Source organism: Pyxicephalus adspersus, chromosome 6 (genome assembly GCF_032062135.1).
Source record: "Pyxicephalus adspersus chromosome 6, UCB_Pads_2.0, whole genome shotgun sequence".
Classification (NCBI taxonomy): Eukaryota; Metazoa; Chordata; class Amphibia; order Anura; family Pyxicephalidae; genus Pyxicephalus; species Pyxicephalus adspersus.
In genome coordinates, this window is record NC_092863.1 from 72,402,701 (window position 1) to 72,416,495 (window position 13,795).

Sequence of the window (13,795 nt, forward strand, 5' to 3'; positions counted from 1 at the left end):
ATATAAAGAGAGCCTGTCATTTAATGTGGCTCTATCACCTCATTTTAACATATAAAAAGTGTGGCTAACCTTACTTTACTTTTTTTTTTTGCTGAGAACTCCTTTTCTTTTTCCTAAAGACTGAAGGGGAAACCCCCAGCTTCCTGGGATACATCTGGCACATATCTGCTCCATATAGCCAAAGATCATGCTTATGTCATACCGGCTTTCCTTGAATGTAAAAAAACAAAAAAAGGCCACGCATGTGCAGTAAGATCGTCACTTCACAGCCTCTGGTCACAATATTTTGGGGGCCTGTGTGAAGTGATGACGGGAACAGACAAGTATTCTGAAAAAAAGAAAAACGTCCTTTCATGTTGTAAGAAGTGTAGCCAGATTTCAGGCACTGGCCCCCAGATTTTCACAGAAATGCATTTCCATATTTTTTTTTTAGCATTTCAGCATATTCCCACATGTCTTCATTATATCATTGGACAGCTTTGACCTGTGCAGGCAGACTTGAAAAGTAAGGTCATTTCAAACACCTAATATAATGCAGTTATACCGGAAACAATGAATCAACTTTTTTTTTTTTTTTTTAGACAAGATACATATACAGTACTGAATATTTATCATGCACAGCCAAAGTGTTTTTTTTCACATCCACAAAATGAAACGTTTTTCAATTACAACCTCCAGGTCTGAATCTAATTGGTCACTAAGTATTGGTAAGTATTTTTCAAACAATTTTGCACCAATACCATAGGGAATGAATAGGGGTGGCAATGAATGGTTCTAGTACTACTCACTGACCCCAGCTGCCAAATGTGCAGATGCTGGTTCTTCAAGAACAAGCGCTGTGGTGCAAGTGTCCCAGCCGCAGGGAGCTGCAAAATTTTCTTCACATACCTCTTTGCAAACAAAAAAAAAACAAAACAGAGTACATACTGGTTTGCATTATTTTATATATTTGTGACTTTGTTGCACCAACATAATATTATTACAGATCTAGTAAGTAGCTTCATCCATATTGTCATCACTGTTCACATAATCATCTCCATTTTCAAAGTAAGATTCAATGTAGTCATTTTCCTAGAAGATACAGCAAAAAAAGCTTTAGTACAATATAGCTTAGGTTTAACTTAGTACAGTTTCAAATCAAATGTATTGATACCTCCTGTATTTACCTTTGTTTAAATCAGTAAATAAGTAAGCATAGTAAATAGGAAAAAGGAAAAAAAGTGGACAAAGGTAAGTAATTACCATTACCAGCTAAATGCTTGACCACGACATGGCAAAATATTAATGCACAGGCATTATGTGAAGTTATGTGAATGTCATTCAGCTTCCCACTGGATCTGTTCATTTTACATATGTGTAGTTCAATAAATACTATGGAAGTTGACTCCTTCAAAGAAATCGGTCTTTTATTCTTTTTGTATCCCCTTATTTTCATTGTTTACAAAACAAAGAAAACTTTTCAAATAAAGAAAATGTGCAAACTAACCTGACTTCTTCAATTAGTCAACTAGGAGGAGAAGCCACCTCCCATGGGAGCTGGTCATGTGACCAAATGGCTAGGCATAAGTCACATGATAACAGCAGAACAACAGAAGAGACTAATTGGACTAAGGAGCCGACAGTCAAAGTCTCTGCCCCCCCCCCCCCCCCCCCCCCCCCCCCCCCCCCCTCCCCTCCTTTTCCAAAATCAGCTGATAGTGTGCAACCAAGTTAAGTAGACACCGATCAGGAGACCTCAGCTGAAAGAAGTGGTCCTTAACAAACTTTTCTACTTCTGTTGATGATAAAAGAAAAAAAAATGCATTACTTCTTCAAATTCCTCCTCCTCTTCAATCTCTGCCTCAGCTTCCGCTTCTTCTTCTTCATCACCACTACCCTTTTTCTTCTCATTTTCCTCATCAGATTTTTCTTCATCACCTTTTTTCTCTAGTTCCTGATATCCAATGTTTAAACATTAGAAGGACAAGCAAGTCAGATGTTAAGGAAATCTGCTGTGAGACATTGAAAATCACTTTTTTGAACAAGTATGCAAAAAAAAGAATGTCTGGCCTAATCTGCATGTTTGTTGCAGGTCAGAGGTCTGTACCGATGCAGAAGTCAGAGAAACTGGTTGGCAATGTCAGCTGACCAATTTCTGTCACTACATTAAAACTTCCTTTAAGATATGAGATGCTGACATATTCTTCACTAATATTAAACAGGATTTATATAGCCTCAACATATAACGCAGTGACGTACAATAACTAGCCCCTGTTATGAGCCATTTCCCCACATTCATGAGACCAACACTCAGCAGAGTAAAACTTTTAGGTGGTTCTTGGGTAAAGAAATGATTCCAAGGATGAAGCAATAAAATAAAAATGTACACACCACATATTCCCCTGTTTTATTAGGGCTTTGTTGCACTTCTCTACTCTCCAGTTTGAGTGCCACACTGCTGATAAATGAGCATCAAGTTTTAAATATTGTATTACTTATCTAACCTTTATTACAAAAATGAGGCAAGCAGTGCATAAAGGAAGCTCTTGATCTACTTTTTGATACAACATTTGAACTAGTATAACTCCATTGTCTGCAATGTGGCACAGGAAACCAGAAGGACGAGAAGTGTGGCAAATAGTAAAATTCTGTGCCTATATGATCTATATTTGTCCTTTCCAGCCACAATAAGATTGTGTCTTTCCCATTGATAAGAGTGAAGTGTTCCAGTAAATGTACTGCAAATTATTTGTTGTAGTAAGTCGTGAAATCAGTTACCATGGAAGGGAAACTCAATCATGGCCCTCAGGGAATCAACATCAAATAATGCAATAACTTATTTTTTCTCTGGAAAAATACAATTACCAATGTTTTAGTCAATTGCAACACCACTGAATAAAGTATTGTGATCAAAATCACTGGGGTATGTAGACGTGCTGGTTTTTCAGTAACTTAACAATAAACTATAATAAAAGTTTCTGAACAGAAATGTACAAATAGAAGTAATAGGAAAAACATTTTCCACGGAAAAAAATATATGCTTTTTAAAACAATTTATATTTGGAACATGATTCCTCAAGTATACATAACTACCTGTTACTACAAATGTTATATGGCTTTATATTCAATTACCAGATGGCTTTAAAAATATTTACCTGCTTATGCAAACTTTCATCACTTGGAACATGTTTTCATAACTTTGTGAAAATCCTCTGCCTATCCCTAGTATCTTAACCTTCAATTTTATTTCTGACTTTTGTACTGACTTTGGCCAGTTCTTTCTTTACCTTCTGTTGAACCCTTCTAGGTACACCTAGCCCCTAGTATAACATTTTCTAAAGGATTTAAAATAATGAGACTTACCTCAATTTTCTTTAAGACATCCTCATTGGAGACAGCTTTTTTTTCTTTGGGTTTTTTTACACCTGGTAAAATAATCAGTGAAGAGATTGATCTTTTTAAATATAGGATACAAAGTAGGCAATGCTAGATTCAGCATTTGACAGTGGTGTTAATAGAGCATTTATTCTACATGGCTTGTAATCAGGGCACCCTCAATGTTATCAGCACTTGCAGGGCTCGTTCTAGATCCTGAGAGAATACTGGACAGGAAAATTGTCCACATGACAAAGGGGTGATGTGGGCATTTAAACAGTCAGCGGTTGGTGGGAGGTGTTTTTTTTACAAAAATATAATGCAATACACGTATTTTTGACTATTGTCATGTTAGGATTTGTAGAAAATGACCAGAGCTTAGGAGTGTTATTAAAGTTACAGACTAGAAAAATGTGTCTCAAAAAGTGGATCACAGCCCTTCCATTCTTGGGTTGCAGGTAGGCCACCTACAATACTCTAGTACAACCTCTCTTGACCTCTTAAACATGGGGAACCCTTAAAGTACTTTTCAGGTCCTAGGGCACCTTTGCTATAATTACTGTATTGGTGTGGGTGTCTGATCTAACAGACACAAATTGCTCAAGTAATCCTGGGTAACCTCTGGAGGAACCCTATTTGAGGTACACGGTTCTAGCAGAAGGAGACCATTTCACAGCATCACCTTGATCAAAGGCTTGATTGAAAACATGATTTTGTTGGCAAAGATTAGTCATTTAATTAAATTCATAGGGGCACCTACACTTCCTGCCCCTAGGTAGACCACAGTCCACAGTTCTAAACCTTGTTTATGTCTCTACGCTTCTATTCCATCAATGAATCATGAATGTGACTACATAGGGAATCACAAGAATTCATGATAAGAAGAGAAACATATGTATTTGACATATTCATGTGTAACTGGGCAACCTGCACAGTTTTTAGGGCATCTGAAGTTTAGCATTTTCCAAAATCACAATTTAGGTAAATTCAACTTTTTAATAACACAATTAAGCCCTGTAGTTTAGTTTTGCTTTTAAAAATATTCTGTTTAATAATATATTTTCTCAGTATCAAATATATTAAATAAAGAAATGTTCAGTACATTTATCAATATATTTAGTTACTTTCCTGGCACTTGCCCCTCCTGTTGGTGAGTACAAGTCGATCCGAGTATAAGCCGAGGTAGCTATTTTTACCTTGGAAAACAGGAAAAATTGACTGACTCGAGTATAAGTCAAGGGTGACAAAGAGACAAAAGGAATTAATCCACTCATGAGTTTTTGTATTTATATCTGGCTGTCTGGCGCGGTCATGTGATCGTATGATCTGGGTCCCCAGCACAGAGGTGGGGTACTGCCCATTGTCATTTTGCTGGCTGTCCCTGGGTGGGCTACATGGTCTTGGCATTCTGCCAATATTTGCAGATATTGTCCGGTGGGTCCGCGGGATGCAATAGCTGCTCCAGAGGCAGCGCAGGGGAGGTGTACTATGGGAATGGCACCCCTTAGATCAGTGTCCTGTGTAGGACAGCCCTGTCTGTCCCCTTCATCTGCCATCCTCTGTCTGCCTAATGTATGTAGAGACTTGTGCAGGAGCCCTGTGAGTGGAGACAGTGCTGCTCCAGTCACTCAGCTCACTGCATGTGCCTACAAAATTCCCCTCCTGCACATGGGAACCAAAGCATGTAGGGAAGGTGAGCCTGGGATCTGCAGCTGCAAGCCAGGAGCCCTCTTCTCCTCTCCAGCTTCACACAGGATGAGTACCAGGCACAAGGAGGAGGAGGGGGGGGTCTGCTAGGTACCATGGGGGCATTCAGTCCTCCTGGGACCTCATAGTGAATTGTGCCAGGCAACAGGGGCACCAGGTGCACAACCCCATCTCTTGACAGCAGAGCCTGTACATGGTGTTGTGATGTGGGCGCGGCTTGTGCGGGTCCTGCACAAGCTGTGCCCCATCCAGTGGCGTTAGGATTCCCTCTACAGGCAGAGGGACACCAATCTCGTCGTCGGCGCCCGCATCTCAATCGGGCCGATACCTGACTGGAGTATAAGCCGAGGGTGACTTTTTCAGCACATTTTGAGTGCGAAAAAGTTGGCTTATATTCGGGTATATATGGTACTATACTACCATCCCCGTTGCATGGTATTATCTTCAAATGCAATAAATGTTGTTACTTTTTTTGGGCTTCTTCTTCTTGACCGCTTTCATCTCTTTAGGAAGCATTCGCCAATCTGCAAATCAAAAGAAAAGGGATGTTAACAAAAACAGATGGTCATGAGACATCTGGGCGAACAACATGATTTTCCAGTGAATCCAGAGGACCACAATCTTTTTTAAAAAAGCTTTCAAGTTGGAAAAACAAGCATATTGTAATATACTAGGAGACCAGATAACCCTTTAATGTATGTCCCCAGCTTTTGTAAAGCGCATACATTGCCTTTTTAACTACTTAGAATAATCCCTTATGATCATAAAAAACTAATATAAATAACAACAAATTAAGTGAATTGTTATATATAGTTCTAAAAGTTGTAAATGTATTAAATATACATGAAACGGTAAGTTTTGCTTATATAGGTTAATTCTCCTAGTTTTCTGCCTGCTCTATTCTTCCATAGAGTAAGTGCAGAAATATAAGTACAAGTTAATTTGAATGGAGTTTACAGAAAGGATTTTCTTCCCATTCTCACATTGCATTTATAGAGACTGGTCAGTGGTTGCTTATGCATATAGCACTACATTGTGGGAGGAAATATAGTACAAGAGAGTACAAATCAGAGGAGTATTTCCAGGAGGGATTGTGAAGGGTTATTAGCTGGGGTGTGCAATGAAAAGAACCACCTGTTGCTTAGCTCTGCTTTGGTAAAACAGAGCTTTACTTTAAAACATGACGACCACTATATGAACCAGCAATGTAATATCATAAATTGGAACAAAAATGATAATTACAATCTCTTTGCCTTATTCTGGATTTGGAACACCAGTATATCTCTCAGTCACGGGGTGACCTAGAGATGGGTAGCAGCATTGGCACACCTAACAGCTCTCCTGTGGGGGCATCCAAAGTGTTGCAGGGGTACCCCCTATTTGTATTTAAACCCCTATCTGGGAAAACCCACTTCTCTTGCTCACTAAAAGGAAGAAAAAGAAATCAGGATTGCAGGAGTAAAGTCTTTCCTTTGGAAGTTCTCAATAACTAGGTTTCATCTGCTGATACCAAACTGTCTTGGTTTTCATCTGACAGAAGGTAGATATATTTTATTTTGGGTCCCCTGTAATTATCAGAAGCTGCACTTTGCTAGAGATGTAAAAAAACCCTCCTTATTTTTAACATTTTACCAATCTGCTGTACCCCTTGTGAATAATTATATGCCTCGTGCAGAGTAAGGCGATATTGTCTCTGGAAAGGGCTTTCACTGAACCCAATATACTTCTTTACCTGTACTAAACCCATTAGTGCCATTTTACGAGGGTATTGTGTCTGTGGCATCTACCGCTCTACTGTTCAAGCATATAGTAAACTGGGTACCTCCCAGAGCCTGCACCAGCAGCCATTTACATTTGTAGAATGGCCTGGGACTTCAGAAACTAGGATTGCTTAATGCTACTGACATCAATGCACGTTAATAATTGTTCCCATGTACCCTTGCCTCCCTTATGTGATGTGTATAGGATAATTTGTCTAAAAGGTCTAGAGAAATTAAAGGAAACCAGGGATGAACAGACTAAACCATGAATAGGTCAGCTTTGGCCACCCAACCTGAGTTTTTAGGGTCATGGTCTACTGTGCAAACTTACTAGGCATAGATAAGCACTAGAAGATGTCTACAACCCCAACCCAGGTTCTGTATAGCTCTAGAGCCAACAAGTCTCTATGCGGAAACTGATAATGAACATCTACCTGGCACCCACTCTTCATTAAGTTTCTTTTCTGCTTCTATTTCATACTTTGTAACATACTTTTCAATGCCTGCAATGACAAAGCACAAGTCAAATACAATTTGTTAAAGGTTTGGATGAAATAGTTACCATATTCATTCATAAAAATTAAAGCAAACTTTAAAAGTCTCACTGCTTGTTATGCAACTTATACATTGTTCATGTTAAGGATATGACCTACAGGTGATTTCTAATAAGTTTCTGGATAAGAACAAACACCATTTATTCTGAATCCTTGCAGCATTCACATTGACGGCCAAGAAGATGTTTGGAACGCACCATACTCTCTTTGAGTGCAGACTTAAAGAAGCAGTCTGATTTGAAGACCTGGAGCGCAAAGCCTCCCGCGATACCTGCGTCACGCCTCCCAGAAAGCTCTTGGCTGCTCCTCCTGCGCATTGCCTGATCTGAGGCATGCGCAGAAGGAGTCCTTTCTTTAATATAAGAAATAAAATTGCTGATCTCACACATGGGTAGCGAGATTGGCAATCTTTTTTCCCCATCTGCGAGATCGGGTGCCATGGAAAGAAGAACCCGGAAGAAGAGAGAAGATGATGTCGGTGCAAACCGAAAACGTATACTATGATGATGCGGAACCCAAAGAAGAAACCTCCCAACGGATTGACAGATCTGCAGGATTAAAGGTGTAAAGTGTGTTTTTTTTACTTTGAGTTTTGTTCCGCTTTAAGCGAAAGCAGGTAAATATTAAGAGAGGATAGAGCCCCACCTACTCGCTGCAAATTAAAATTATTATTTGCTATTGCAAATGTATGTTTTATTTTTTTATAGCCCTGACCTTCACATAAAAAAATAAAAAAAAATAAAAACTTATACCAAATCGAATACCATACTTTGGTTGCGAACTCCATTTTTTAAATAATATGGCATTCTTTTCAAGTTCCCTCGTAGTTCTTGCTTTAATGCCAGTAAATAATCTTGCTCTTCTCCTTCTATCAGAGCAGCCGCTTTGAAATCTATATTCTGAGAAAAGAATTAGAAAATAGAAATTTAGTACACATAATACAGGACTGAACAAATGATGTTGTAAAAGAAAGTGAAAGGTCGGTCTTTTACTGATGAATTTGGGCAATAATGCATATTTACATGAACGTAAATCTGTATCTTTTTAACATCTGCCTAAAAGTCACGTCTAAAACCAGGCACAGCAAGATATGTGCCATTGCATATAAAAGGCAAAAGGAATGCAGAGACATCATTTTAGGTCAGAACTGATTTTCTTCATAGTATCTTCCTATACATTCTTATAATCTGCAATTGCACCTTCAAAAACTACAGCTACCTATGGATTCAGTTTATCACAGCAGACTTACAGGGAAAAGGGGTAGAGGCTGTGCTTGAGTCTCTGGAAGAACATCACCTTTTGAGAAACCAATAGCTTGTAGATCAAATGTAAATGAAGCTCCTCTTCCTCTTCCCCTGCCTCCCATTTCTTTAGTAAAAACAAAACACAACACACACTTTTTGTATAAGCTTTTCATTAGCACATGAACAGTCATCAATAACAAAGGATCTAGAATAGATAAAAAGTAGACAGAATCCTGCAGCATATTAAATATACTCTGGCACATAATGCACAACACAAATACATAGACATCATACAATTTTCATTAAAAGTAACACGTGTTACAAGAACACTGTGCACCTGACCTGGACTGAAATGTATCCAAGATAATTAACTAAATGCAATCAATATATGGATTTGTAGCATCCGCATCTGTTAAATCCAAGGCACACATGGAGTCTTGACTTTTATCCAAACCAAGTTTAGGCTCCCCCACAATCTTGATATTTAGCTTTTCATAAGCACCATATTAACTAGGTTGGGTAGGTTTGTGTCAGAACAGAGGTCATACTAAACACAAGCTTATCATTATCAGTATTGTAACCAAGTATGTGTAAATAATACTCTTACCAGTGCTGAGCCTAAGCAAGTCTTTTGGAAAGAATGCCAAACTAATTTAAAACAATAAAAAGAAGGCTAAGGGAAATTTATAAAAGAAAAAAAAAGACAAAAAGTGTTTAGTAAAGCAGTCAGTTTGATAGCTTAGTCCTTCAGGACAACTGCATTAGACAGTTGGGTGATGCAGAAATAGGAAAGACTCCTGCCCCAGCTATACGCCTCCAGAGAACAGGAGCCAAGGCGGGTGCATCTTCCGCCTACCCAAGATTTTTTTACCCATAAATTAGACTATTTCCACAATTGGGCTTGTCGTTAATGCAGAAAGGAACATGAGATGTTCCTTAAGGAATAAAACATACTTACCTGCCTGGTTACTGGTAGCATTTGGACATGGGTGTTCTACTGAATGCCCAAGACTGCTGTATTGCAAAAACAGGATTATTTGAATGTCTTTATTTAAACAATATGTAATAGTACATTTAGGTCCCCATGCATTCAGGATCTTTTGGTTTACAGCAAGACAGAGCCATTTAAATTTAAATACTATGAACTATATAGTTCGTTCCGGGTTTGAATAGTGAAGAGTCTTGCTGTACTACCATGATGTTAATTTAAAAAAACAATAAAAACAAACATATTTCTTGCAAATAAGTAACAGATCTGATATTACCCTTCTGTTCTATAATGTTGCCGAAGAGTGTAAACACCTCTGCTTTGATAACATAACTCATACAGTATCTATTAGGACCTGATCTAGCATAATTCTAGCACATAGTTAACTGCTAATACATACTTTTACTCCATGCATGCCACAGTAAATATCCATTTTTATAGGAAGTTGTATTAAGTCTTTATATACTTTATAAGTCTTAAAGGAACTTGTAGACCTAATTTACTTTTGTCAAGCAATAATACAAAAGAGTTAGTTTGATATCCCTAGTTTTTGCTATAAACTAAATGTAAAGGAATTGATGCAAGGTTTGACTCGCAATCTGGGTAGTGTTTCATATACATAAATCATGTTTTAAAATATTGCATAGAAACAACACTTACTACCAGACTGGGTTGGATTTCAAGGAAATATACCATAAGCTCTTAAAAGGAGATCTGTAGCTCTTCCTCTGAACAAACACTGGGCTCTGCAAAGAATCACAGCCTTTATTACTAACAGGTGGACCCATCTGAGCAAGTGCAAACCATTACATAGACAGAATGGTTGCTATATGACAAGAAACTTGGTGCAGGCAGTCTTTTCAGTTAAATGATGGTGAAACTGAATTGATTTTCAGAAACAATAGCTATTTTACAAACACAACAGGCCCTCTTTTTTCGCTTAGTAAAAAATAAATGGGCTGCCTAAACACAAATGAAAGGCAGATGTATATTCTATAATCCCTGTGTTTTAAGACATAACAGTGATGATAGGTGGAATTGCTACTATGCAATATTACTTTTATTTGGCAACAATCAATGTTCTTTAAAAGAGAATCTGTGAGAATAAAAACAAGAAGTGCCTAGGTTGATTTTTAAAGTGCAATTTAGCCATGCCAAGAGACCCATGAATAAGGCAGTGGCAGAGGTGTGTGGTGCAAATAACAAGCCTGGGTTTGTCACTGGTTGAAGATGGAACAACTAGGAGGTAGTATGTGCAAATATTCTGTGTATACCTGCATAGCTCTAAAGCTGTAGTTAAATCTGATAAATAATAGGAATCTTTCCTTTTCCTATTTCCCCCTTCATATTTTTCTTGTTGTTTTATTTTCAAGTAAAATCTTTCCATTTTCATTACACAACCTATTTTAGTCCCAATGACATTATCACATTTTGTGCTTCATAGGATGGCAGCTCATGTCTGGTGGGAAGAAATTGGTACTGCACAGAGCTCCTTAAAAATATTACAGCACTCTGCTTCTTGCAGAACACCACAGGTCATACCCACATGTGATAGATACTAAGTCTACATGATTGAAAGAAGTGAAACCCAATAAATCAAAGGTTGTGGCAGGGATAGTAAGGCTCAGAAAGAAAAGACTAGAAGATGATGGATATAGTTTATATGATGTTGTATCTGACTTGCTGCATTTTGTAACACACACTGTGAGAAGCTCATTGCATTGAAATCAGAGTAAGCAATGTCAGAGCATGAGAGGAGCCTGCACAACTGTGCTAAACAGAGGGTAAAGCTGAAGCTTTACATTCTGTTTAAAAATAAATTGTTTATATAATGTTTGGTTTTAATGTCTTCTGCTTGTTGTTTCACAGCATATTTTAATTGAATAAAATTACTGTTTGTTTTTTTGTATTTTTTTGCTTTGCTTTTTCCTTACACCCACAATAACAATTAACCTATTATTACATTGTATTACTGTGTCATAAGTGCAAGAGAACAATGCAAATCATTAACAATAAAGCTAGAAACAAGTAAGATGGTGAAAGAAAGCACTAACCATTTAGACTAAAATTTTGTTTAATTAATTTGTGTGACTTCCATACTGGACAGGCCCACTTGGCAGATGTATTTTCTGCCTGCTGACAGGTGTCAGTAATTTCCCACTGCTCCATTCACTTGGACCAAGAGACTACATACTACTTTGGTGTGTTTTGGAGGTGATTAGGTGTCCCTGTTACTTTGTCCTGCTTGAGAAACTAAGGACTATTTTTTTATGATTACTTTAGTCTCCATGGAAATAAAAAAAAAACCCTATCCACATCTCAGGTATTCTGTTTGATGTGTAGTCTTTTAGGGTCCATGGCCACATTGGTTCCTGGTGACATGGGGGCTCATAGGTTACCACAATTGTCTATCATAGGGCCCTGAATGGAGTCCTCACAGGGTCCAGTAGCCCTCCATTGTAACATCAAAATGAGGCACAGATACAAGATTGGGGGGCTATGCAATGGAGAGCACATGGAGAAACTTTGGTTGCCGCCCCCACTACTTATAAAGGTACCCTTTGGGGATCATGTGACAATAGGTTCAGGTATTTTTTTTCGCAAGATTTGGAATTAAGGTTTTTAATGGCCACAGATTAGGGATTGCTTTTTCTGCTAACCTTAAAGATACACTCCTAGTCCCCAATGATCCTGAAAGAAACCCAACAGGTTACCTGAGACATCCACGTTACAATCCAGAAGCGATGCTGAGTGGAACCTGTGAGTCACTGTGCACGAGGCTGAATCCTATATTGCTTCTGGGAGTCTGTTGGAGGTTATCATCTGCATATTTGTTCTGGTTTAGTCACACATCATGTAAAGCCTCCATTCCATGTCATTCCATACCAAGTCATGGTAATGCAACTGTAAAGGATCATAAAAAATATTATGTGGTGTTTCTGTCAGAGCTCCAACGACTCCTAGAAAATTAGCTGTTCACTGTTTTCATTACTCTCAAGGTCTGTTCTCTGACAACTGCAAACAAGATAATTGTCATGAGGGTAGATGAAAACCAGAGGAATGTTGATGAAAAACCAAATAGAAAGGAAAAGGAGAATATGGGACATTTTAGACCTATGGTTACCACAAAGATCTACCATGAGTGCAGGGAAATGGCGAAAGAAAAGGGTGAAAGAACCAAATAAAAAATGTAAGAGAATAATAAAATGTGTATCTTTACCTTATCAATAGGTATAAATCTATTAGGTGCAGAAGGTTTAGTGTGCTTCCAGTGCTCAGGCTGCACCAATCTTTACTTTACCCTCGGTCTCTTGATGAATGTGTAAGACCCACTAACTAGAATATAACCGAAAATGACTGCGTCTGTATCACAGCTCTGAAATGTGGTGTGTGGTAGTTCTACATTATAGATCAGACAGGAGCTATGATCACTCTATGTGCACTCCTTTATTATTATAGCTTGAACTGTTGGATGAAGAATACATATTTATATTGCCTAAATGTTGTAACCTGTCCAAAGCATAAACATGATTTCCCAGATTCAGCTAGGCCAATGATCTAATGATTACATACTCTGCATTTACTGGAAGTAAGACTAAGGATGTTGTAATCCCTTTATGTGATTAGTTTTCTCATGCTGCATTTCCAATAAGGAGAAAAATCCAATCAGATCCAAATTATACGGAATGTATATGATTGGGGGTGGAAAGGATTTTTAATCAGTGTATACCAAATGCACAATAAGTACACCATGATAATTCTGTGTTGGACCTTCTTTTACCTTCAGAACTATCATAATTCTTTCCGATATAGATCCAACAAGGATCTAATGTCCATAATGACATGATAGGATATAAAGGACGAGGCGTGATACCCTGCAGGTATAAAAGATGAGGCGTGATACCCTGCAGGTATATATGATGAGGCGTGATACCCTGCAGGTATATAAGATGAGGCGTGATACCCTGCAGGTATATAGGATGAGGTGTGATACCCTGCAGGTATATAAGACGAGGTGTGATACCCTGCAGGTATATAAGATGAGGCGTGATACCCTGCAGGTATATAAGATAAGGCGTGATACCCTGCAGAAATATACGATGAGGCGTGATACCCTGCAGGTATATAAGATGATGTGTGATACCCTGCAGGTATATAAGATGAGGTGTGATACCCTGCAGGTATATA

General features: G+C 38.2%; 1 protein-coding gene across 3 annotated transcripts in view; it reads right to left on the reverse strand.

Moving 5' to 3' along the window:
* Positions 1–924: 924 nt before the first annotated feature.
* POLR3G (RNA polymerase III subunit G) overlaps positions 925–13,795 on the reverse strand; it is a 13,608-nt gene continuing 737 nt past the window's right edge. Inside the window, exons 2-9 of one of the 3 annotated variants that reach the window (XM_072416166.1) lie at positions 12,322–12,511; positions 8,625–8,743; positions 8,145–8,274; positions 7,256–7,324; positions 5,529–5,585; positions 3,343–3,404; positions 1,808–1,933; positions 925–1,071 (exon numbers count right to left, since the gene is read on the reverse strand). In XM_072416166.1, the coding sequence (XP_072272267.1) occupies positions 988–1,071; positions 1,808–1,933; positions 3,343–3,404; positions 5,529–5,585; positions 7,256–7,324; positions 8,145–8,274; positions 8,625–8,741 (645 nt within the window). In that variant the 5' untranslated portion in view covers positions 8,742–8,743; positions 12,322–12,511 and the 3' untranslated portion in view covers positions 925–987. Of the gene's footprint in view, positions 1,072–1,807; positions 1,934–3,342; positions 3,405–5,528; positions 5,586–7,255; positions 7,325–8,144; positions 8,275–8,624; positions 8,744–10,267; positions 10,432–12,321; positions 12,579–13,795 lie in introns of those variants that run through there. The other 2 variants (XM_072416167.1, XM_072416165.1) reach the window with 2 other exon arrangements.